The sequence below is a fragment of the Talpa occidentalis genome, unplaced genomic scaffold (genome assembly GCF_014898055.3).
Source record: "Talpa occidentalis isolate TD23 unplaced genomic scaffold, MPIMG_talOcc4v2.1 talOcc4.18, whole genome shotgun sequence".
In the NCBI taxonomy this organism is placed as follows: domain Eukaryota; kingdom Metazoa; phylum Chordata; class Mammalia; order Eulipotyphla; family Talpidae; genus Talpa; species Talpa occidentalis.
The window spans coordinates 12641581-12667847 of NW_023601851.1; the positions used below are offsets into that span (position 1 = coordinate 12641581).

Below are 26267 nucleotides of genomic sequence, written 5' to 3' on the forward strand. Positions count from 1 at the left end.
GACTGTGTCCAGGTTTTTCTCCAGTAAAACATTATGTCATGTTATGAAGGAAAATAGCATAATTGATTTTAACAACTTTATAAGTTTTAACAAGTTTGGAAAAAGCCTTACTCATCAGAATTTGAGATATACAGTCCAAAATGGCACACTTACTTCAAAATGATGAAGGCAATATGAGTACTCTATAAAATCTGAAATGCCTCCAGTTTTGTTTCTTTAAGAGGCATAATGGCTCAGGAATGCAGCATTACTGAAAGCTGTTAAGACTTTTAGGGAAAGTCCAAAAAAACCCTGGTATATTTGGGAAGGGTTAGATATTTACTCTATTAAATAAATGCAAGCAATTGATAAAGTTTAACATTTTAATATGCAGTCTTTTCCACTTAAAGGATTCCATTTGTTTTTTGTTAAAAAAAAAAAAAAAAAACCTTAGGAGCTAAATAAGTTATTTAAATGCATAAATGTTTAAAATAATTCACAGTGCTCAGAAGAGTATTTGACACATTTATAATGAAAAAACACTGCATTTAATCCCTGCCTGGCAGCACATCCTCTAAATCACAGTGTCATTTTTTAAATCTTGTACATGTTCTGCATTTTAACTCTTGAGATCAATGAACTTCATGGTTAATCTTGCTTAGCTGACAGTATACTTCAAAAGGAAATTTAAAGGAAATATGAAGTTCAACTTTGCTCAATGGGCTTTAAAAGAAGAAAAAAATGCTTCCATAGAACTCCTGGAGTAGAACTTCCTTTCTGAGGCTTGATCTCAGAACCACATACTCACTAGCTTCTACTGCTCAGCTCTTTTAAAACTGAAACCTTTCCACAATGGCTTACCTCTTTAACAGTGAACATTTCACCTTGTGCACCTGCTGCCTGCAAAATCTTCAAAAGTGGCAATTTTGGTCGTACCTGATATAAATAAAAAATAAACCCATTTACATTTCAATTAGATTGAATTCTGAAGCCCTACAGAGCAAGAAATCTTTTAAAACCTTTTTCAACAAACCCTAGTAGATACTTATCTATTAATGCCCAATCTTCCAGTGCATAAGCTAACTGCCAATGATCAGAATTACTACTTGTTACCTTACTGAAAAATCACTAGGATGGCTATACGGGTAAAGATGTGAGGATTGAGAGAACTTATGCTCTAAGTTGGTGGGAATGTAAAATGGCTCTGGAAAATTGTGGCAATTCCTCAAGAAGCTAAACATACAATTTCCATATGACCCAGCAGGTCCTCCCAGTTTTACATCCAAAAGAACTGAAAGCAGGTATGTAAACAACTGTACACCAATGTTCACAGCAGCATTATTCATAACAGACTTATGTCAAAACCATTTTTTATATAAGACACATATTACCCTCTTCAAATCCAAATTCTACCTTTACCATAGATTAAGACACACAATACTACCCATTGTGCAACGTTCATGAAAACATGTAACAAAATTATGTATTTCTGTATGTTGGAGAAAAAGGTGTGGAACAAGACACACCAAATTAATATCAATGTTAGATAAAGGAGAAGGGACTCTGGAGTTAGGGAGGAGGTGGTCAAAGGAATCTTTATGTACAGACAAATACACGATAAAATAGAGTAATTTTTTAGAATACATTTGCTATACTTGTTACGGAGCAGCCCTGATATAAAACGGGTTGCCTGACTGTGGGTCCTCACCTGCGCACTTAAAAGGGACTTTCCCCCTAACATACTTATAATTAAAACTGATTAAAAAACAGCGAAGTAACGAAAACAGGAAACTAATTTAACAGCCTCAGATTCTCCACTAGTCACCCATACCCTAAAATATGCTAATTTTCAAAAGGTACTACTGAGCAATCCATAACCTCCAAATATTTCATCAGTGACCAATTCAAATTTATGGATGTTGATACTGTTTACTCTTTTCCTAGCATGACATTTTAAAAAATAATCATTTCGGCTCTGCATAAAAATCCTAGAGTCAGTCAAGATTTTTAGTTACATGCCCCATTTCAATTTTTAAAAACTTAAAGGAAAATAGAAATGCCTAAAAATGATTTACCTGATTAACTTGTTTTGGAGAGATCCTGCAAGCACTGTCAGAATTTGAACACTGGGCAGAGGTGGGAAATGATGTCATTTTGGCAGTGAAGAATTTGCAGTTTGCTAATAAGTCTAAAAAGAAAAGAATTATGTTTTCTAAAATAAAAATTCTCTCTTTGGCATTCCACTGTGCAGTTATAGTAAAAAATGTATCAGGGCACCCACACAATGTAATACACCCATGATGAAGTTCTTGACACTGCCTGATTCTGCAAGAACCACAAGCACACAATTAAGAATAAGAACCACCTATGCTGCCTTCAGGTGAAGCCTGAAACAGAAACAGGTTCGGGCATGCTCCAGCCCCCACACCGGTGATAATGAGTAAACTGTTTGCCCTGAAAGTCAAATTTACAATCATTATCACCCCAGTGGAGATCAGATGGGTTTTCATTATTCCTCCCCTCTTAGATAATACTCAAGAGCACCCCCTGGAAGAGATATGCAGAACTGGGTAATTAACAGGATTAATAGATTTAAGATTCCAAGAGGCTGGCAAGGAAAACCTCTGCAACAAGTTGGAGCACGTCCCCGCAAGGGACCACAGGTAAGGGAGAGTCAAAATAGCATGAGACAAAGCAGTTTTCAAAATACGCCAACCCCAAAGAGTATAGGAACTAAATACAAAACGGGTTAAACCAAGGTGGACATGATGGAGGACAAGAATAGAAAGACTGGAGGGAGGCCTAAGGAGACTAAAACCTGACTCACACAAGGAGGTGGGGGTCGAGGGGAATAACATGATCATTAACCCAGCTATAGAGGTTGGACTCTTAGGCTCCAGTGTCTAATCACAAGGCAGGAGACCCAAGCAGGATCAGATGCTACAGGGAGTAGAGCACAGGCCTGAGGATAAAGATATGGAGAGTGGGCCCACCCTGGAATCTCTGGTCCCTTTCTAGTTTTGCCTGTTACCCAACATCAGCAACAAGCAGGCTACTCCACGGAGCAGTGACCCCTCCCAAAGAGAAGAGGACTATATCAGTGCAGTCTCCTCACAGGCTCGGGGCAGCACTCCCACTGCCCACCTGTGACGATGCAGGTGCTTCTTTTCACCAACTCTCACCCTCCGCAGGGCAGCAGCTTTCTGGCTAACAGTGACCTGTTCCATGCCGGGACGTCTCTTCACTGACCTCAGCGGAGGCCACTCTCCTCAAGGCCGCCCGCCTGCAACCATGCAGGCCTCTTAGAGCAAACCTGTCCCTTTCCCTTTCCCTAATAAACCTATTCTTCAAATATAGCTACCGTCTCTATCTCGTGGAGAAACTCGCCTGGGGAACTCGCCGCGTGCCGCTGAAACGGGAGCTCTGGGGATACCTCTCCCCAGAGTGAACCCAAGGACCCCGCACTCTACAAAAACCACATCAGACATATATGATCAAGGGAAGAGAGAGCATGAATTGAAAGGGTAAGATTTAATTAAAATTTTCACTTCTAACTTTTCTCCAGAAAAAGAGCTACAGAGTTGAGACAATATAAAAGTGCGACATTTCGAGCTGACAGCATCTTTCCTGTCCGCCTGTAACTATGCTGGTGCCTCTTTCACCTTTTCCTGATAAACCTGTCCTTTCTGAAATGTATAAAAACAAACACTTCAAGCCTACATGGAATCGCCCAACATTCAGTTTAAACAAGTGGACTAAATCTCGAGGTGGCAGGTCATGGCCTAACATCTTGTTTACATAACCTCTGCCACTAGACTGACGACAGGTGACGCATTGAGACAAATGGTGCAATATCCTGACAAATGACTGTTTCACAAGTTCCTGGAAAGAGGGGACGGCCGAGGGCCCTGGCCATACAGATGATGGAAAAACCTGACCTAGAGTGACCAAGGTCTCATAGTGCGGCCCTGGTTGGAGATTTAAGATGCTAAAGTGACATGTGATATATGAAGTGTGGAACCCACTGCAATGCCAGCAGCCATGCACAGAGTGAGGCTGGCAGGCCTCCCAGTCCCCCGCAAATCTTTACTCTCTCTGGGCTCTCTCTGGTGTCATCTCATGGTCTCTTCCTTTAGCAGCCGTCGCTCATCTTCTCAACGTTCTCCAGCACAGCCATTTTCTGTTTGACACTGCCCTTATAGCCTCAGCCTCCAAGCTCAGGTGTGCCCACTTACACAGGCCCACACCATACTCCAGGTGTCCACCATCAGGCATGTGTACCCTGATGCCAGCTCCCAAGCACTTCCTGCATTCAAGGCCGCAGGAGATAGCCACAGGGGCTAGAGACGTAAAAGCCTGAGTATCACTTCCTTACACATGGAATTGCCCAACATTCAGTTGAAACTTACCCTCTGCACATGCTTCAGTGCAGTCCACCCTGATTAGATCCTTCAAAAATCCTTCAAAAATCCTTCCCTAGGGGCCTCCCTTATGGCACAAGGGGTTAAGCATCAGCACTATGAAGCTATCAGCAGCTACTGCAGCACAAGTTCAATCCCCAGCCAGGGAGCTGACCCATATGGCATGGCAGACCTCTCTCTCCTGTCTCGTCCGCTGCTCCCCTCAGCAGTGTATTTCAGTCAATTCGCCTGTTCTGCTCTCCACTCTGTCTCTGGTGAATCCTCTCACCACCCCCTAGCTCCCTTTGTAGAGTCAGCCTGGAAGGGTCCCTTTTCAGCACCGCTTCCTTGTGTTCAAGCTTAAGTCTACCATAGCCTTGTCTGGATTATAGTGTGTGGTCTCGTTAAATTCCTTTTTTTTAAACATACTTATATTTACTGCTTTTTTAAAAATTTATTTATTTATGCATATAAGAACTGGGGTACCTGCCAGAGATACAGGGGATAAGAGGATTCACCAGAGATAGAGTGGGGAACCTATCCGAAGTACACTGACCGAAGTACACTGCTGAGGGGAGTAGCGGGCAAGACAGGAGAGTTCTGCTGCTCCATGTGGGTAGCTCCCTGCTGGGGATCGAACTCGTGCTGCAGTAGCTGTGGACAGCTTCATAGGGTGCGTCTTAACCCCTGCACCACCAGGGAGGCCCTCGTTAAATTCTTTTACAATGAGTCAGAACCTCTGCAAAGCCTCCAGGTCCCTAACAAAGTTACCTTCACACCTTTTTCTCACAAAGTTGACAATAAACAATCAGTGAAATTTATGAATAAGCCACATCTCATAGAGGGTGGAAGGAGCATTCGACTGACATTTCAAACCTTATAAATAAAAAACCAATCCTGATCTCCCCAAACCTACAAGTTGCGTAGTCTTCCTGTAGAGTTAACGATGGATCCCTGCGGTCCTGAATGCATGTGTGGGCATACGGAGGTAGGTACACCTGGGCTGAGACTGGGCTTTTAAGGGCGGTGTCACTAGGAGGCCAGTAGAACACCAGAAGGGGAACGAGTGAGAGAGCATAAAGAGAAACAGAAGAGAGAGAACTAGACCACGAGAGAACACCAGAGAGCCCAGAAAGAGTGATGATTCGCTAGGGGCTAGAAGGCCTGCCAGCTTCCTGCCCCCCCCCCCCCCCCCCCCCGCCCCCTGCCATCCCACCTGCTGTGTACCTGGTGAAATCCCAATAAAAGCCTGAAAAGGCACCAAGGGCTCCAGGACTCTCCTTTACTTTTGTGCCCTGGTCATGGAGATCCTGCTCTGTGCCTGCTGGCACTACACCATCTCTTAACTGCATTAGCCTCCTAAAGGTTTTAGCTCCCACCCCTGGCCCTCTAACTCCTAACTTCCTCTTTTTTGTATTTGCTCAAGTATCAGTTTAGAAAGGAAACCTTCATGACCACCCATTTTTAAAACTGCAACTCCCAAACCACAATCTTTCCTATCTCTTTCCTTGCTTTGTTTTTCTTCATGGTCCTTGTTACCAAATAACACACCACACATTTTTAATTATCAAGTAAAATACAGATGCAAATATAGACAGGGGCTTGCATTAACTGATCAATAATACACCCCAGTGCCTAAACTGACAATTATATACATATAGAGTGCTTGATGGCCAGAAATAACAGGATGGTTACAAAAAGGACACCCAATGAACCATATCCCCCAACTGGTACTGTGACATATGTTAATCAACAGAATGCAGCAGAAGTGATAATGTGCCAATCCCAGGTCTGGCAGCTTCAAATTTTATGCTTGTGAAAGCCCTTGCTTTCTGTCTACTCTACCTGGAAACCATGCAGAAAGAATATATGGAAAGGATCAATTGTCCAGTTTAGCTAAGCTTTCTGGCCATCAGGGGCCACACATCTTGGCTATTCTAGCCCAACCTGTCACCTGACTACTGCAGGACAGACCACAATTGAGAAGATCATCTCAGTCTACAGAATGGTTAGTGGTGGTGTTGTTTTCACTCATTACATTTTTGGGTGGTTTATTACATAGCATTAGATAATCAAAACAAAGGCACACTTATATAGAGCTTACTCTGTACCTGCATACATATTAACCTATTTAATAGTTAAATAATCCTATGGTATAGGCATTATGTTTATTTTACAGGCGAGGCAAGAGAAGAAAAGAAATGTTATTTGCCTAAAATCACATAGCAAATTGTTGGGGGTCAAGATTTCAAACTCAGAAGAATTCTGAAGACCCTATTTAGGTATTAGATTACAATCCTTTCCTTCAAGACATATTATCACTGTTCATTCAAACATGACCTGCTTTTTTTTAAAAAAAAAATTATTTATTTATCCATACAAGAACTGGGGTACAGGCCAGAGGTGTGAGGGATGAGGATTCACCAGAGACAGAGTAGGGAACAGAACAGGCAGACTGACCAAAATACACTGCTTAGGGGAGCAGTGGGCAAGTCTGGAAAGGTCTACTGCACCATGTTGGTTGTTCCCTGGCCGGGGATCAAACTCATGCTGCAGTGGCTGCAGATAGCTTCTTAGGTTGCGTCTTAACCTCTTGCACCACCAGGGAGGCCCAAACATGACCTGCTTCTACTTGATTCTTTTAACAGTGCAATATTAGCACCCACAAACTAAGATTTGGGGGGCACAAGGGTTAAGACACAACTTATGAAGCTATCCACAGCCACTGCAGCACGAGTTCGATCCCCGGCCAGCCTGGAAGCAATCCACATGGCACAGCAGACCTCTCCTGCCTTACCCACTGCTCCTCTCAGCAGTGTATGTCAGTCAATCTGCCTGTTCTGTTCCCCACTCTGTCTCTAGTGAATCCTCTCATCCCCCCACACCTCTGACCTGTACCCCAGCTCTTGTATGCATAATTAAATCTTTAAAAAAAACTAAGATTTTGACAATGATCTATACTTAATCATATATATACCCCCACCACATTCCTCTGCCTCCCCCAACAATCATCCTGAATCCTGTTTTCATTTTCTTTCTTCCCATTTTTTATGCATTTCACTACCTCAAAATGGAATCCTAAAAAGTACATATTTTTGGTTTAGTTGCTTTCAACTTTAAAAAAATCCCACAAGTATGTTAGTGATATTTCAGTGATTTTTATATCACTATAATTAATTTCTACCACCATGTCACTTTAAAACTGAACTGCAGTAAAAATTAACCATTTTTGGGCCTCGCTGGTAGCACAGGGGTTAAAGACAGTGCTATCAAGCTATCCCCGGCCAGGGAGATACCCACATGGCACAGCAGACCTCTCCTGCCTCGCCCGCAGCTCCCCTCAGCAGTGTGTTTCAGTAGATCTGCCTGTGCTGCTTCCCGCTCTCTGGTGAATCCTCTCACCGCCCCCCGCCCCCCACTACCCATACCTCTGGCTTATACCCCAGTTCTTGTACGCATAATCTGTTTTTTTTTAAAAATCAACCATTTTAACTACTTTTAAGTATATAATTCAGTGACAGTAAGTACATTACAATGTTGTCCACCATCACCACTAACCATTTTTATCACCCTCAACTGAAACTCTGTACTCATTATACGATAACCCTGCAGTATCCCTCTCCCAAGACCCTGGGAACTATTCTATGGTCTGACGCAATGAATATGCCTATTCTAGGCACCTCCAATAATTATACAGCATTTGTCCTTTGTGTCTGAATTACTTCACTTAGTGGAATGTTTTAGAGTTCACTCATATAATAGCATACTTTTATTTCATTTTTCACTTATCCTGACTGCCATATAACATCCTAGTGTATGATGGGTCATCTGAGTTGTTTTTATGTTTTCACTCTTATAAATATTTCACCATTAACACTCTTATGCATGTTATTTGATGTACATGTGCAAAAAGTATCTCTTGGGCATATCTACGAGAGAAATTCCTGGGTCAGAGCATATATGTCTTTTTTTTTTAAACATTTTATTTATGCATGCATGCAAGAACTGGGTTACAGGCCAAAATGGGGGGGGTGTGAGAGGATTCACCCGAGACAGAGTGGGGAACAGAACAGGCAGATTGACTGAAATATACTGCTGAGGGGAGCAGCAGGAGAGGCAGGAGAGGTCTGCTGCTCCACGTGGGTCACCTCCCTGGTCCGGGATCAAACTCGTGTTGCAGTGGCTGCAGATTGCTTCATAGTGCTGCGTCTTAACCCCTTGCACCACCAGGGAGGCCCCCATATATAAATCTAATACGGAATTCAATTTAAATATTTGTACCAATTTATAATTCTCTCAGAATGTATAAGATATTCTGTCAATCTACCCCTCCTTGAAAATTTGGTATCATAAAACTTAATTTTTGCCAAATAGGTATGACCATGATTTATATTTCCCTGATCGCTAATGATGCTGTCTTTACATGTTTGTCAGCCACATGTATTTCATCTGTGATAGATGTTTGTGTCTTTTGCACATTTTCTAATTGATTTTGTTATACTTACTTACAGTAGTTCTTTACAGAGTTTTAATATTAGCTCTTTGTCAACTGGGTGTTCTACTAACATATTCTCCCAATTTGTAATCTGCATTTTCCAGAAGGCGTTTTTATGAGCAAAAACTTAATTCTTTTTTTTAAAGATTTATTTTTTTATGGACATAAGAGCTGCGGTGCAGGTCAGAGATGCAGGGGGTAAGAAGATTCCAGAGACAGAGTGGGGAGCAGAACAGGCAGATCCACTAGAAATAAACTGCTGAAGGGAACAGCAGGTGAGACATGAGAGGCCTGCTGCGCCATGTGGGTCACCTCCCTGGCTGGGGATCCAACTCATGCTGCTGTGGCTGCGTCTTAAGCCCTTGCGCCATGAGTTGGCCCAAAAAACTTAATTCTACACAAATCAAATTTATATTTATCACCTCTTTTTTTTTTTTTAGTCAATGACCTCCAGCTGGTCTAGCTAAGTAATATTTTATTTCCCAAGGTCTTTTTTTAAAAAAAAAATTATTTATTTATACAAGAGCTGGGTACAGGCCAGAGACGTGGGAGGGTGAGAGGATTCACCAGAGACAGAGCGGGGAGCAGAACGGGCAGAAGGACTGAAAGCACTGCTGAGGGGAACAGCGGGGCGAGTCAGGAGAGGCCTGCTGTGCCATGTGGGTTGTTCTCTGGCCGGGATCGAACTCGTGCTGCAGAGGCTGTGGATTGCTTCATAGTGTGGTGCTTAACCCCTTGCGCCACCAGGGAAGCCCCACCCAAGGTCTTATGTTTACCTATACTTTTTACTAAGACTGGCAGGAGGGCCTGCTAAAATTTTTAAACTTCTATGACATTTAAATCCTAATCCATCTGGACCTGACTTATTTTTCTTTTTAGAGATTTTACACAAGTGTCACTTTTCTCTTTCCATTTCAATGGTCATTTTTCCCAGCTCAATTTAACAATACCTTTCTGGACCATGACCTCTGTCATTTATCAAATTTCCCTTATATGCACCTCAGAGTTCTCTACTCTATTCCACTGTTCAACATTTCTGTGTTTACACAGCACCACACTGTCTTAATTCCTGTGAGTCTTGCTATCCAGTATGGCAATCTTCCCCTCCCTGTTCCTTTTAAGAAGTAACTAGCTATGCTTGGTCCCTTAACTCTTCCATATAAATTTTAGTATCATCAAGTTCTATGAAAATCCCTGTTGGGGGCCTCCCCGGTGGCGCAGCGGTTGAGCGCTGGGTTGCGAAGCTGCCCGCGGCCTCTGTGGCGCCAGTTCGATCCCCGGCTGCTCCCCTTCCACCGGAGGAGGGTCCCACATGGCGCGCAGACCTCTCCTGCCACCCGCTGCTCCCCTCAGCAGTGTCCTTCGGTCCTTCTGCCTGCTCTGCTCCCCGCTCTGGCTCTGGTGAATTCTCTCACCCTCCCGGGCTTCTGACTGTACCCAGTGCATGTATAAACAAAACAAACAAACAAATAAATAAATAAAAAAACATGCCTCTATTAAAAAAAAAAAAAAAAGAAAAAGAAAATCCCTGTTGGGATTTTGAATATTACATTTATAATGCAATCAAATTGTTCTCTAATTCATTAACATGATATATTCTTCTACTTATTAAAGACTTATTTAATATCTTAGCAGTGTTCCTGAACATTCTCCTTAGAGGGCTAGTACCACTGCATTACAGTAATTTCTAAAATAGTTTTGACACGATCATGCCTTCTCTTTCATTGATTTTTAGTGGTTTGTGCCTATGTAAAGAAATACAAATGACTCATTAATCTTATATCTAGTTCTCTTGCAAAAACTCACATAATTACTTCTATTAACCTATTTTTTCAAATCATTGTTCTCTATGTAAATGATCCTATCATCTGCAGGTAACAGAATTTTATTCCCTCTTCCCAATTCTTGTGCCTCTAATTTCTTCTATTTGTCTTACTACTTAGGACTATCAATGCAATGTTGAATATATATCAGGTTTCTTTGTCTCTGACTTTAAAGGAAGTGCTCTCATTGTTTCCCTACAACATATTTGCTTTTTTTTAAACAGCTACTCTTTTATTAGCTTAGAAGTCTCCCTCTTTTTCCTCATTAATAAGACTGTAAGAGTGATTTATAAAGTGCTTTTTCTTTATTTACTGAGATGATCATTTTTGTCTTTTAATCAATGTGAATTTTGGATTTATGGATTTTCTAAATATTAAATCCTTACAGGGCCTCCCTGGTGGCGCAAGGGGTTAAGCACCACACTGTGAAGCAATCCAAAACCTCTGCAGCACAAGTTCAATCCCCAGCCAGCCAGGGAGCAACCCACATGACAAAGCAAACCTCTCTTGTCTAGCCTGCTGCTCCCCTCAACAGTGTGTTTCAGTCAGTCTGCCTGTTCTGTTCCCCATGTCTCTCGTGGATCTTCTCACCCCCCACATCTCTGGCCTGTACACCAGCTCTTGTGTGCATGAATAAAAAAAAAAAAAAAAAAAACATTAAATCCTTATATACCTAGGATAAACCCAACTTGGTTTCTGGGTATTACCCTTTTTTAATAACCTGTTCATTTTGATTTGCTAATTATTTTGCTTAGGTCCTAAATCTATGTAAATGAAATGGGTCTGCAATTGTCTACTGTTTTTGTCTCATCTTGATGTTAGGGCTATCAGGCCTAATAGAATGAATTTTTGAGTAGTACCTATTATTTTACTGTCTGAAAACTACAAAATGGAGATGTTATGGTTTTTGAAAGATTGGTAGAATCCACCTGCAAAACTGATAAAAGCCAGTGTTTTCTTTGTGGGAAGATTTTTAATCACAATTTTAACTTTTAAAAAAGATTTATTTATTTATGCATTACAAGAATTGGGGTACAGGCCAGAGGTGTAGGGAGTGAGAGGATTCACCAGAGACAGAATGGGGAACAGAACAGGCAGGTTGACTGAAATACAATGCTGAGGGGAGCAGTGGGCAAGTCAGGAGTGGTCTTTTGCATCATGTGGGCTGCTCCCTGTCCAGGGATTGAACTTGTGCTGCAGTAGCAGTGGATAGCTTCACAGGTTACGTCTCAACCCCTTGTGCCACCAGGGAGGCCCTCACAATTTTAACTTCTTTAATAAATATTATGCAAAATTGTATGCTGGGCCTCCCTGGTGGCGCAGGGGGTTAATACACTGCCTATGAGGCTGTCCACAGCCTCTGTAGCACGATTTCAATCCTGAACAGTCAGCAGGAAGCCAACATGGTGCATCAGACCTCTCCAGACTTGCCTGCTGCTCCCCTCAGCAGTGTATTTCAGTCAAACTGCCTGTTCTGTTCCCTACTCTGTCTCCAGTTAATCCTCTCACCCCCGCCCCCACACACACCTCTGGCCTGTACCCAGTTCTTGTATGCATAAATAAATCTTAAAAAAAAAATGAAATAAAATAAAAAAACAAATTGTAATGCTAATTCAAACATATTCAAAATTTTTGTTTCTGCTTCCATTTTGTTTTCAAAATTGCTAGCATACACTTGATAGGGTTCTTTTTTTTTTTTTAAAGATTTATTTATTTATTTATACAAGAACCAGGGTACAGGCCAGATGTGTGAGGGGGTGAGAGGATTCACCAGAGACAGAGCAGGGAACAGAACAGGCAGACTGACTGAAATACCCTGCTGAAGGGAACAGCAGGCAAATCAGGAGAGGTCTGCTGCAGATAGCTTCATAATGCTGTGTTTAACACCTTGTGCCACCAGGGAGGCCCTATGCTTGATATTCTTCGTCCCTGCTTATTTCAATAAGGATATTTGCTAATATTTCCCTGTTTTTTTTTTTTAAATATTTATTTATGCATACGAGAACAGGGGTACAGGCCAGAGATGTGGGAGGGGGGAGAGGATTCACCAGAGACAGAACGGGGAACAGAACAGGCAGAGTGACTGAAATACACTGCTGAGGGGAGAAGCGGGCGAGACAGGAAAGGTCTGCTGCTATGTGGGTTGCTCCCTGGCCGGCTGGGGATCGAAGTCATGTTGCAGAGGCTGCGGACTGCGGATTGCTTCATAGCGTGGTGCTTAACCCCTTGCACCACCACGAAGGCCCGCCCTGTTTCTTTTATGATTAATTACCAGTCTAACATTAAAATGTTGGTCTGTTAAATTATTTCTGTGCTCTTCAACTGTCTTTGTGTTATTTTTCCTGGAGAACAGCAGCTACTCTGACAGGCAAACCATGTGGAAGAAGACTAGATTCCAACTCACATCAGTTGCAGTAAGATGAAGCAAGGTAGGAAATGAAAAAGTGGCAAGTGCAAGCTCCAGAACATCAGTCACTCTACACCACATACAATCGCCACTGAAATCAAACATTCACCTTTGTTCCTCAGGGAGAAGAGGCATCATAATAGGGACTTGGAGCGACCTAAGGTATAAGAGGATAAGGGACAGAAGTGACTGAGGAAGTTCAGTATAAGACTGTCATTGCTTGTTTTTCTCGACAAGATGAGACTCCTACAACACCCTGATTTACTCCTGAGGAGAGCTGGACTAGGGCTCTGGTGACAGCAAGAGTAGAAAAAGGTAATTTCAAGATAATGAGGGAGATGAGAAACTAAAACAGTAGTCCAACAGTTCCCTTCCCCATGGTTTTCTTCTTCTACAGCAGCGCCAGGCAGACTCCTGTCTTAGAGGTCAATACCCACACCTCCAAAGGAAACACACACACACACACACACACACACACACACACACCCCAGTTCAAAACACACCCATTTGTTTCCCATAGCATTTTTTTTAATAGTTCAAGAATGATTTCTGGGAAAGGAGGCAGTAGTCACACAAATTCAGCATTCGAGTAGAAAGAGGAGCATTATAATAGGGACTGGCAACTCTGAAAATTTAAACCTCACAAGTTACTTGCAAGGCAGAGGAAGAGTAAGACAGAGTGAAGTAGTAGTGGAAGGACTTGTAAATGGGAGAATGCTGAGAAAAAGGAGAGGGAAAACATCATGAACAGAGTCTTTGTTCAAAGACATGTGTGAGAAATAGAGAAATCTTGTCCCTCTTCTACTTGCAATCCCTCTGAGTATAGGAAGGATTAGGTACTGTTATCTGCTCCTTAAAAGAAAAACTAAAGGCTTAAAGAAGTAAATAACTTGCCCAAGCCTAAAGTTTATCATTTTTCCACTACACCCTGCTGCCAGTGGGTAGTTACATTCAGTCACGCAGACCAGAAGTTAGGATTCATCTTGACTCCCTCCTCCCCCTTATCACATCACCAGACCCTGGAGATTTTAAAACCATCCCTTCACTTTCTCTCTGTGACCATTTCCCCAAACCAAAATGTGTTACTTCTTGACTACTTCAAGAAGTAGCAATAGACTCTTAACTGGTCTCTCAATCCAAGCTCCACACTATAGGCAGGATTCAAAAAACAAACCAAAACAAAAAAGCAAGTCCACCGCACCTGCCCTGCGCAATAGCTTACTGCTGTCCTCAAGAGAAACAGTCCAGCCCTCCAGCCGCACTATCTTCCCCCTGCTCCTGAGTCACCCTGACATTTTGGTTTCTCTACCAGGGCCTCTGCTTCCTGCTTCAGGGCTTTTGCACAGTGTCTCCTCACTAGGAGCACTGAGAGTGAGTTCAGTACAAGACTGATTCATCCTCAACATTCCAGTCTCAGGTTAAATGTCATCTCCTCAGCAATCATTATTAGATGTTAAAACCACCTGATAGAGGGGGAAGGGGAGATTTTAACACATATGCAGTAGGATTAAGCACTTGACGCACTGACTAAACTTACCTCTAAAAATGTCAATCACACATCATACACTTTCTGATGTGAAGTATAAGAAGCACCCAGTACCTCCCCTATGAAATATTCTTTTTTTTAAAAAAACTTTTCTTTTAAAGATTTATTCATTTATGTACACGAGAGCTGGATTACAGGCCAGAGCTGTGGGGTGAGGATTCACCAGAGACAGAGTGGGGAACAGAACAGGCGGAATGACTGAAATACACTGCTGAGGGGAGCAACCGGAGAGACAGGAGAGGTCTGCTGTGCTATGCGGGTCACCTCCCTGGCTGGGGACCGAACTCGTGCTGCAGCGGCTTTCTACAGCTTCATAGTGCTGCAACTTAAACCTTGCGCCATCAGGGAAGCCCTATGCAATATTCTTGATCCAAAAAATATATATTAAAATCTAATCAAACCTCAGATCTAACTAACTACATGTTTGTAGGGAAAACGAAGGGTAGAGGAAAGTACCTAATACTCATATAGGACTTCGGTTGGGTAGGAGAGTTGAACTAAGGAGATTGTTACAGAGACTTAAAAACACACACCTAAGGGCCTCCCTGGTGGTGCAAGCAGCTCAGACTCAGCACTATGAAGCTATCTGCAGCCACTTCAGCACAAGTTCAATCGCCAGCCAACGAGCTGACCCAAATGGCACAGCAGACCTCTCCAGTCTTGCCCACTGTTCCCCTCAGCAGTGTATTTCAGTGGATCTGCCTGTTCTGCTCCCCACTCTGTTTCTGATGAATTCTCTCACCACTACCCATACCTCCGGCCTACACCCCAGTTCTTATATGCATAAATAAAATAAATCTTTTTAAAATATAAAATAGGGCCTCCCCTGGTGGTGCAGCGTTTGAGCACTGGGCTGCAAAGCTGCCCGCAGCCTCTGGAGCGCCGGTTCGATTCCCGGCCGCCAGCAAGGGGCCCAGATGGCGCACAGACCTCCCCTGCTGAGCCTGCTGCTCCCTTCAGCAGTGTATTTAGTCAGTCTGCCTATTCTGTTCCCTGCTTTGGCTCTGGTGAATTCTCTCACCCTCCCTCGCTTCTGACTGTACCCAGTGCTTGTATAAATAAATAAATAAATAAATAAATAAATAAATCTTTAAAAAATAAATAAAATGTAAAATATAATAAACCTAATACAGTGTGTATTCCTGTTCAAGTCTGGATTCAAGCAAGCCATGTGCAAAATGTCATATTTTTCTAAACAGTCAGGAAATTTTGAATGATGTAATATACAGCAGATACTATTAGAAATGATTAACTGAATGCATGGCAATCATTTTTTTTTAATCCTGACCTGATAAGATATACATTCTGGCATATTTATTTTTTTTTTCTATAGAGGCATGTTTCATTTATTTATTTATTTGCTTGTTTGTTTGTTTTGTTTATACATGCACTGGGTACAGTCAGAAGCGCAGGAGGGTGAGAGAATTCACCAGAGCCAGAGCGGGGAGCAGAGCAGGCAGAAGGACCGAAGTACACTGCTGAGGGGAGCAGCGGGCGGCAGGAGAGGTCTGCACGCCATGTGGGACCCTCCTCCGGTGGCCTGGGAGCAGCCGGGGATCGAATCGGCGCCTCAGAGGCCTCGGGCAGCTTCGTAACCCAGCGCTCAACTGCTGCGCCACCGGGGAGGCCCCATTCTGGCATATTTAAAGGTAAAATGATATATCCGTGATATGATTTAAATTATCTCATTTTAAAAGCAGGGTAAACAGAAAAAAAATATGAATTGAAAAAACAGGTTTTAGTTACTTTATTGAATGGTATATATACCAAATGAGAAAATCACAAATATTGTGTTTATCTATAGTATCTTGAAAAATCTAGCCCTCTTAGAAAATACTTCAGTCCTATTAAAAGATTAAGTGTCATTGCTTTAACTCTCTGAATACGTTTCTTTCCAATTAATAAACCCTAGGGATATGTAAAGAAAACTGAGAAGAATTTGTCTGCTTTTAAATGAAAGCAGAAAGCCCTTTTTGCTATTTTCTGTTGCTGTATTCAAAAGGGCCCTTCCTCAGAAGAGGTGTATTTACTGAAAGAAAAACCAATTTCACTACTTCTCCCATAATATAAAACTAGGAATATCCCAAGGTAGAGCAAAATACCTTGTTTTTTCAGAGCACTTAAGGAGCAAAGGACCAGCCGACATGGGCATGCAAAAGAAGCGTGCTGGGCCCACAAAACAATAACTTATCAGAAGTTAGCAGAACTAATCATTTTTACCAATTCTTTAGAGCCCTAGGGATCTCTATTAAAAACTACTGTCTGATTCTCCCTCAACTACACAGAAATGATTAGATTTTTTCTTTTAATAAAGAAACTACTTTTCAGATCTTTTAATTCTTACCAAGCCTACTACACACCTACAAAGAATAAGTGTGTAGCAAAAGTAAACTCCAGCACAGTTTGCAAAACAACCAAGTCAGAAGACAACCTAAAAATCCACCAAGGGGGAACTGATTAAAGAAACTATTGTATAATCCTGTAATGCAATATCATGCAAGTCTTTAAAGTATGATTTGTAAAAAAAAAAAAAAAAAAACACTAAGTATAGTATGTATGCTTTATGGAAAGCTGTCCATGACATTGATATTTGAAAAATTTAAGATGCAGAAGAATACATACAAAATGATCCCAATGTTGTTTTAAAACATTATGCATAAAAATAGAAAAAATATTATAAGACAGAAAAAATCAAAGTCAACAAACAACTATAAACCAGAGACACACTATGGGGGCGGGGGGGGGCAGGGAAAGGAGGGATTGGAGCCAAAATAAGGGGGGTGCAATTGTATGGGGAATATAAAAATAAATAAATAAATATAAAGTAGCTAACTGCAAGAGGTAAAAGGTTAGTAAAGATGGACAGTTAACTTTACATACTTCTATACTGTGTGCATTTTCTCAAACAGGTATGCACTTTTTTTAACTATTAAAAAAGTTATGATCATAACCAGTGCTTATCATGAAATAAATATTTATGTTTCAAATTACTTTTTCGCATCAGAATGTACGAGGGAAGAAGAGGAATAAACCTAAACTGAGAAGTAAAGTCTCTGACAGATTTTTGTTCCACGTGTAGCATCCCAAGGTATGCAGGGACTTCGCAACACAGACCTCCCCTCAAAACAGCGGTTTTCAAGCTTCATAGGATAAAAAAAAACCAAACGGGAAGCTGATGACAGAAACACACATTCCTGAGCTCCATCTCCTGATACTCTGCCTGGGAAGCCTGGGTGTGGCCACAAAGGAGCTTTCTTCAAACGAGCCCTCAGGGTCTCTGAGACAGATGACCCGCAGCTCCGAGATTCTCGAGAGACACCCCAATGTCATTCTCCTCGCTTCCCTCTCTCACAACCTTTTTTCCTCCCAAGTGCCTCAACATTCCTCCAATTCTGCGTCCAATTAAACATCGTCAATACCAATATTTCGATTTTAGGTTTGGAGCCCGGTAGCTGAATAGGTGACACGTCACTTCACCTCCATTTCATCTTCCTGGGGGGCTGCTCCTCTAATCCTGCCCCCAGCCCTTCTTCTGCCCGGCGCACCCGTGCCCACGCCGCCATCCACCCGCGAGCTCCTTCCGCCCGTGGAGACTGCCGCGCCGCCGCCCGCTCCCACTCCCCGCCCCCCGGACCCCGCCGGCTTAAGTCCAGAGCCACACCTGAAGGCCGCTCCAGGAGTCGCTCCCCCGCCAAGCGCGGGACAGGGGGCGTCAGTCGCAGGCCCCGAGGCCTCAAGGCCTCAACCGCATTTTGAAACGGCGAGGAAAGAAGGCGCAACTTCCGGCTTCTCCAACGCTCCTCACAAGCGCTTCCGGTGAGGCCTCCGGAAAGCTTCGATGGGGCAACTGGAGGGCTGGAGAGTTAGACCGGCCGCGCTCTCCTACCATAGAGGAGAGGCTGGTCCGGAGAGAGAGGCGCAGAGCGTGGGTGGCGAGGAGTCGTAAGGTTTCAGGCGCGAGCATCTTGAGTACTGCGGGGCCTTGAGGCCTTTGCAGACGTGCCCTAGGAGATCGCAAAACTGGGAGAGGAAAAACCCGAGAGGGTAATCAGAGGCGTCCTCAGAAAAGCGCCTCTCCTCAGTTCCTCGGTGTTAACTTACTCTTACTCCCCACAGGAGGCTGAAGAGCGGAAACGCAGCGTGGGCGCTTTTGGGGGAGATCAGACTAGTAGACACCGGGCGACTGCAAGACGTCATGGGAAATGCCAAACGCGCAAAGCACGATGAAATGGGGTCCTCCAGTCTACGCTTTCGCAATATAAAAGTACCTTCAAACCTGTCGGGCTAACTCTCTTCGAACTCTTGCTGGGACCAAGCAGCATTACCGCCCCTAAATACCTCATTCCGTTTAACTTCAGGGAGATTCTACAAGTTAGAGGGAGTCCTGAGCAGACATAATGTTACTTTGCAATTTCTAGTGATTATAGTTCTGCTCTTTGGAGAACTGAGTAGTGTCTGTTCGGTTATTTGAAGACAGCTAGCATAAACCATCCCTAACCCTGTTTGATTTTCTACAAACTAAAAAATCCCGTCAGCGTCTCCAGCTATTTCTATTTGGCACGGCTTCAAACCCCCTGCCACCTAGTCACCATCTTCTGAACAAGTACCCATTTGTCCCTTTTAAAATGTGGGGTTTTGAGGTACACACGGTCTCAGGCAAATGAAAATGGGGCAGTGAACTCCTTTAATTTGCATATCGCACCTTCCTCTATTTCTGTCGGTGAGAGTTTCAGAGTTCTGTAAATAAGCTGAAGAAACTTCTTTTTTCACAGTTGTTTCCAGAGAGCTTTAAGTCAGCAACCACTCCTCTCAAAAAAATAAAGGGGGGAGGGGGGACGGAGGTGCTCTTTTAGGCGAACCACTGTCAACTCTTTCACCTGTGCAGTTAATTTTAGTTTTTTTTTTTAAATTCCAAAACAGGAATTTGTTTCTTTTAAATAGTTTCAGGTTAGCTTGGATCCCTTCCTACTGTATCCTGAACATTTGAATTATGATCCCTCCTTGCAATTAAGCTTGTTTAAGATGGACATATATTTGTTGAATACCTACTATGTGCCAAGCACCAAGGTAGAGGATTCCAAACCTAGAGGACTTGCAATCTGTCTAGTGGAGGAGTCAGACTGCCCAGATCAAAAGAATGTGGTAAGTGTAGTGATGCATGGACTGCAGGTTAGCCTCTCCTGAAAGGCTGAGAGAGATTAATTCACTTTTGCATTCTGCAAAATTTTTATCAACATATTTATCATCATTTAAAGCCTTCATAAATAAGTTGAATGAGACATGGTTAAGAATAGAACTTTTTCCCCTTAGAGTTGACACCTGATTCATGAAAATCATTCATCTTCCAGTGTTTTTCTTAAACCTCCAATGATCCCACATATTAGTGGTCAACATTTGGCAACATTTCTCTATCCTTTCTAAAGGAATTCATAAAACTTCATCAAATTACATGCTATAATGAAAATAAACCATATCTGGGCCTCCCTGGTGGCGCAAGGGGTTAAGCACCACACTATGAAGCAGTCCACAGCCTCTGCAGCATGAGTTCCATCCTGGGCCGGCCAGGTAGCAACCCACATGGTGCAGCAGACCTCTCCCGTCTCATCGGCTGCTCCCCTCAGCAGTGTTCTTTGGTCAATCTGCCTGTTCTGTTCCCCATTCTGTCTCTCAACCCACCCCCCCACACCTCTGGTCTATGCCCCAGCTCTTTATGCATAAATAAATAAATATTAAAAAAAGAAAGAAAGAAAATAAGCCATACCTATAATATCTTTTACCAGTCAAATAACCTTACCAAAAAAGAAAATGAAATTGGCTTAACATACTCATAAGTGACTTAATGGTCACCACTTCCATCTCTTAGAACTAGACTCACAAACTACTGAATAAAGAGACAGGAAATCTGAGTTTAGTCTATTTGTAGAAACCAGAAAGTTACACAGATCTTCAATTTGTAATACACTGCTGAGGGGAGCAGCGGGGAGACAGGAGAGGTCTGCTGCACCATGTGGGTAGCTCCTTGGCCAGGGATCAAACTTGTGCAGCAGATGTTGCGGATAGATTCATAGTGCTGTGCTTAACCCCTTGTGCCACCAGGGAGGCCCTTATTTTATATATTTTTTACATCACTCTTCATTTTTGTACAATGTATGATTGCTTTCTCATCTCAGTTATAGTCCCTGTGAAATTCCCACCATCCATTCACCCATGTACCATCATCATACTCCCTTGTGCTCTTCCTACCCCTGTTTTGATCCTACTCCCTTCTCCCCACCTGCAGAATGTCTCTGGTTTGTAGTTGCTTGTTAATTTTGATTTTTAATTTATTATAATTATTTTTTTTCCTAATCACTTATTTGGTTCCTCTACATTCCTCCTATCAGTGAAACCATCCAGTATTTTTCTTTCTGGCTTATTTCACTGAGCATGATCCCTTCCAGCTCCATCCATGTTGCTGTGAATTGCATGAGCTTATTTTTTGATTGCTGAGTAATATTCCATTGTGTATTTATACCACATCTTCTTGATCCAGACATCTATTTTGGGGGCATTTGGGTTGTTTCCATAGCTTACCTATTGTAAATAGTGCTGCAATAAACATGGGGGTGCAGGTGTTCTTTTGAATTAATGTTTTTGTGTCCTTTGGGTAGATACGTAGGAGTGGAATTGCTGGATCATATGGAAGATCCATTTTTGTGTGTGTTGTAGAGAGTAAAGTCACATATACATTATCCACTCTATTGGATCATGACAAAGCACTCTCCAGAGTAACAGGAGTGTGTTCTGTTGCTCCACACCTTTGCCAATCCTTGATATTATCAGATTATTTAAAAAACAATCTGAGAGATGTGAAATGATTTCTCATGATGGCTTAATGTATATGTTCATGATTATTAACAAGGTTGATTTTTTTCCATATTTATTGATTTATTGTTACTCATCTATGAGTTCTTTTACCCATTTTCCTGTTGCATTGTTTGTCTTTTGGATTTTTTGTTTGTTGGTTGGTTGGTTTTTAAGATTTGTTTTATTTTTATACAAAAATTGGGGTACAGGCTAGAGGTGGGGGAGGTGAGAGGATTCACCAGAGACAGAGCAGGGAGCAGAACAGGCAGACAGACTGAAATACACTGCTGAGGGGAGCAGCAGCGAGACAGGAGAGGTCTGTTGCGCCATGTGGGTATCTCCCTGGCCAGCCAGGAGTCAAACCTGCACTGCAGAGGCTACAGACAGCTTCACAGGGCTGTGCTCAACCTGCTGCGCCACTGGGAAGGCCCTTGTTTGTCTTTTGGTTTTGATTTGTAAAAGTTCTCTTTATAATCTGAGTATCAATCTTTTAATCCTTGATTACATGCATTGCAAATAAGTTTCAAAAAAATATATATATATAGCTTGTTTTCGCTTTTTCATGTTTTCTTTCAATGAACGGAAGTTTTAAATTAAGTCAAATTGATTATTTTCTGTGTGTCTTATTTCTTTTTTTGTATATTATTTAGAAGATTCTTCTTGTATATTATTTAGAAGACATATCTTTATGTCTTTGAGTCATAAATATACTTTCATGTATTTTCTCCTAAGAGTTCTAAAGATTTTCTTTTCACACTAGGCCTTTAACTCATTGGAATTGATTTTTGTGCACAGCATAAAGATCCAGTTTTATTTTGTCTATTTGAGTAATGTGACCATAAACTGAATGTCAGTCTAGTCTCTGGAATTAATCTTTCCTTCTTATTGCAAGTTTTATAGACAAGGTATCATTTGAGTGGGACCTTAAAAAACTAATATGATTTCAAAAGGCAGAGATGGGAGAACATTTGAAGAAGAACCAAGGCATAAATAGTGAAGAGAAGAAAGAGATGAGGAATTAGAAGACATAGTCTGACAACTGAGAAGAGTCCACTTTGATTGAAGTGGAAGATTTGATTGTGTATTAAATCACACTGTCCAAAATGAGAGTTACCAGCCACATGTGACTTGAAACTCTCCTAGCCAAAAGATGTACTATAAATGTAAAGTACATATGAGATTTCAAAGATTTGGTATGAAGGAAATCATGTAAAATATCTCAGTGTTTTATGTTGGTTGCACATAAAAATAGTAATATTTTGGATATATTGGGTAGAATAAAATATTAATAAAATAATTTTGTTTTTTATTTTATTTTTTAAAAGATTGATTTATTTTTGCATACAGGAACTAGGGTACAGGCCAGAGGTGCGGCAGGGGGTGGGGGGGTTGTGAGAGGATTCACCAGAGACAGAGTGGGGAACAAAATAGGCAGATTGACTGAAATACACTGCTGAAGGGAGAAGCAGTCCAGACAGGAGATGCCGCGGACCAGCACAGCAGTAGACAATGAGGCTGTCTCAGGGTTGAGAGACTGCGCAGGGTGGTCAGGGATTTGGTTAAAGAAATGACAAACAGACACACTTCAAGAGAGAGTGTAAATCTGAGTGTAACTTTATTTTTGTTAGTGGTCAGTATATATATGTTTTTTCTAAAGGCATAGGAACAGTGAACATCAAAGAGATCAGTTTGCTCATAGGCTTAGCTTAATTGACAGGGCAGTGATTTATGTCCGAAGTTACACCTGGACCTAGTCTTATTCCTAATTGGACAGGTTATTAACTCTTTCTATATTTTTGTACTAACTACTACTACTATTACTTACTTATGTTTACTCATAATTAATTGTCATAGGTAAATTTATATTATAATGTAGTTAATATCAAAGGTACTAAAGTTAAGCACATAATAGATTATTAAACTACAATTCTATTATAACACAGTGTTTAGTAATGTTTCATTTGCATTAGCCTAATTATTAAATTATGTATGCTTTTTAATTAGCAATCAATGACCAGAAAAAGGAAAGATTTTAGAGAGACAGTTGTAGCAGAATAAAGTTTAGGGGCCTTGAGAAAGCGAGATAAGGTTCCAGGTGGTCAGCATTTCTTTTAATCATCTTTGTGGCAGCTTCTGGTGGTCGTTATCTCTTGGCAGGCATTCGGCTTCTCTGCATCTTAGGGATTTTGCTGTTCTCCCCCTGCGCGCATGGTTCCTTGCTCACGCCGGACCTCAAGGACCATGGCAACAGCCATTAGCCCTGAGGGTCACTGCAGGGGGAGGTGCAGCAAGGAGAGGTCTGCAGCGCCATGTGGGCATCTCCCTGATGGGGGATTGAACTGGTGCTGCAGAGGTAGTGGATAGCTTCATAGGTTGCATCTTAATCCCTTGTGCCACCAGGGAGGCCCTTTTTTTTTTAATATTACTAATGGAAAAAATTTAAGTAGATACATGGCTTGCATCATATTTCTGTTAAAAGGTGCTGACATGGAATCCTAGCAAAGAAGGATGTGGAGGATTTTCAATGCTGCTATAAATAAATGGTAAGGAATCAGAGTGTTTTTTTTTTAATATTCAAAAGGTCAGGTTTGTTATAAAAAGGGAAGGGAAGTAAGTAAAGGATGCTTGCACAAACACACGTGGGCAGAAGGAGCAGCCCCTGAAAGGGACAGGTTTGTTAGGAGAGACGCCTGCATAGTCATAGGCGGGCAGCCTAGCGACAAGGAGAGCTGCCTCCGCTCCTTTGCAAAGGGAGAAGGTTGATGAAGCACCTGGGTAGTTAGGTAGAATATTGGTGAGCCACACTGTTGATAGTTCCCTGCTATTTAAGAGAAAAAGCTATTCATTTTTTGTCCAGAATTAATCTAATATTGTTGTCTGTCAGTTCTCTGTATCTCCCTCTACACCAGTCAAATATGTTAAGCCTTGTTGAAAGGTGGAAAGTGTGAAAGAATGATAGGGCAGAATCCATAGAAGCTTTTCTTGTTACATCATTGCATTGTCTTTGTGACTTTATAAATTCTTATTATATGTCACACTGTTCTAAACAACTTCCATATACCCATGGACTATTTCACCCAAGTAGCTTACTCCAAATCCCATGTGGTGCGAGGACTCAAACAAGGTACCTAACTTCAGAACCCAAACATTGCAGAAGCATTTATCCTTATATTGTACATACATTCAGCCAATTTAAAAAAAAAAATTGATTTGAAATATTTCCTAATTTTAACAATATTTTGCAATTTTTCTCAAGTTGTATGGTTCCAGACATTAGTAACGGATGCATAACATTCCATAATAAGGCTGTACCATAATTTATATAGTTAGTTATGTCTCTTCCATTTTTTCCCAATTAAAAAACCATGAGGAGCTCTCGCGGGGTCAGGTCTGTTCAAACATCCCAAATTATTTCTTTAGGACAAATTCCTAAAAGTGGAATTGCTGGACCAGAGTAATCAGTTTAAGTCAGTTAAAAACGGCATGAAGAAAAGGAACATCATCTAACAAAACCCCCTTAACTCCCCACTCTAAACCCCGAGGGTAACTGTCAAGGCCCGCGCTCAGGCCCCGGAGGCTGCGGAAAGAACTGTTGGCGGCGAAGTCAGTAACGCCCCGTGTGCGGGCCCCGGCACAGGTAGGTCCTGTCTCCGGATTTGCAGGCTGCGCCCCAAGGCTGGAGACCCTTTCAGGGTTTGCGTCATTTAAAATGACGCAGACGCCTGCAGGGGACCTACAGGGGAAGCTCCTGGCCCCAGACAGAATCCGTCTTCCGCGGCTAACCGCACAGTTCAACCCCGTTAGCTGCCAAACTGCGCGCTCGTGCTCTGCCTCCAGCTGTTCATTCCCCCGCCGCCATCTTTACCTCTCTTTTTCACGTTTTGTTTTTGGTTTCCTTTATTATTAGCAATCTGAAAAAACAAAACTTCTTGCTGGGAAACCACCCTGCGTAAACCTGCGTATACTCTCCAAAAAGTTTCGGGATTTTACACTTTCTTTCCGTGAGAACAAACTTCTAGCAATTTCTGAAATCAATACTGAGATAATTGTGTTCGATTTAAAAAGAAGTTTGCTTCAGTGTTATAATTTTGCTAATAGAAAATATTTAGTAAGCTGTGAATGTGCAAAAGCTGCAGACGCCGGAACAGGGACTTGAACCCTGGACCCTCAGATTAAAAGTCTGGTGCTCTACCGACTGAGCTATCCGGGAGCTCTTGCACTAGGGTTTTCTTTTATTCACTTGATATAATTCTAGTAAGTTGTTTCTCGTGAATTAAAGCTAGATTCCAATTTGGCTTTAAAAATATGTATATATTTGGCGTGGTAAGGTGATGTCAACATTTGTTTTCCTTTCACGTAAGACATGGGTTCAAGTTCTTTCGTATTTCACGTTTGATCAGTTGCCAATATCCACTAAACCTTCTAATGTTAAAAAGTTACCCCCCCAAAAAAGCCAAGACCATCCAAAATTCAGACATACAGTTGTAACCTTTTTTATTTTATTTTTTAAAGGGTTATTTATTTTTATACAAGAGCTAGGGTACAGGCCAGAGGCGCAGGAGGGTGAGAGGATTTACCAGAGACAGCAGGGAGCAGAACAGGCAGATAGACCAAGGTACACTGCTGAGGGGAGCAGCAGGCGGCAGGAGAGGTCTGCCACGCCTGTAACCTCTTTGAACACAATTCTTTTGAATTTTATCTATCACTTCCCTAATAAATTCTCTTAATTTATTAATTTCACTGAACCAGATTATAATACCTTTGATGAAAA

The 26267-nt window shown here is 41.9% G+C and overlaps 2 protein-coding genes and 1 non-coding gene across 6 annotated transcripts in view; 1 reads left to right on the forward strand and 2 right to left on the reverse strand.

The window, feature by feature from the left end:
- The window catches only part of LOC119250713 (protein Mdm4-like), a 139616-nt gene extending 121158 nt beyond the window's left edge, over positions 1–18458 (reverse strand). Inside the window, exons 1-3 of one of the 4 annotated variants that reach the window (XM_054697699.1) lie at positions 18312–18449; positions 2055–2167; positions 841–915 (exon numbers count right to left, since the gene is read on the reverse strand). In XM_054697699.1, coding sequence (XP_054553674.1) covers positions 841–915; positions 2055–2132 — 153 coding nt within the window. In that variant the 5' untranslated portion in view covers positions 2133–2167; positions 18312–18449. Of the gene's footprint in view, positions 1–840; positions 916–2054; positions 2168–18311 lie in introns of all 4 variants that reach the window. The other 3 variants (XM_037518356.2, XM_037518358.2, XM_054697697.1) reach the window with 3 other exon arrangements.
- Positions 13117–19200, forward strand: LOC119250878 (uncharacterized). The gene is made up of 3 exons (XM_037518460.1): positions 13117–13126; positions 18175–18466; positions 18767–19200. Exons 1-3 carry the CDS (start codon positions 13117–13119, stop codon positions 18936–18938), a joined length of 474 nt encoding a protein of 157 aa, XP_037374357.1. The 3' UTR covers positions 18939–19200.
- Positions 19201–25633: 6433 nt separating this feature from the next.
- Positions 25634–25706, reverse strand: TRNAK-UUU (transfer RNA lysine (anticodon UUU)). Its single transcript has one exon. It is a non-coding gene; the product is annotated as a tRNA-Lys (tRNA).
- Between the last annotated feature and the right edge of the window lie 561 nt (positions 25707–26267).

Excerpts from the sequence above, each read along its gene's own strand:
- LOC119250878 (XM_037518460.1), top strand. Across the intron at positions 18,467-18,766 it reads GCTCCTCACAAGCGCTTCCG|GAGGCTGAAGAGCGGAAACG; the intron begins GTGAGGCCTCCG and ends TACTCCCCACAG.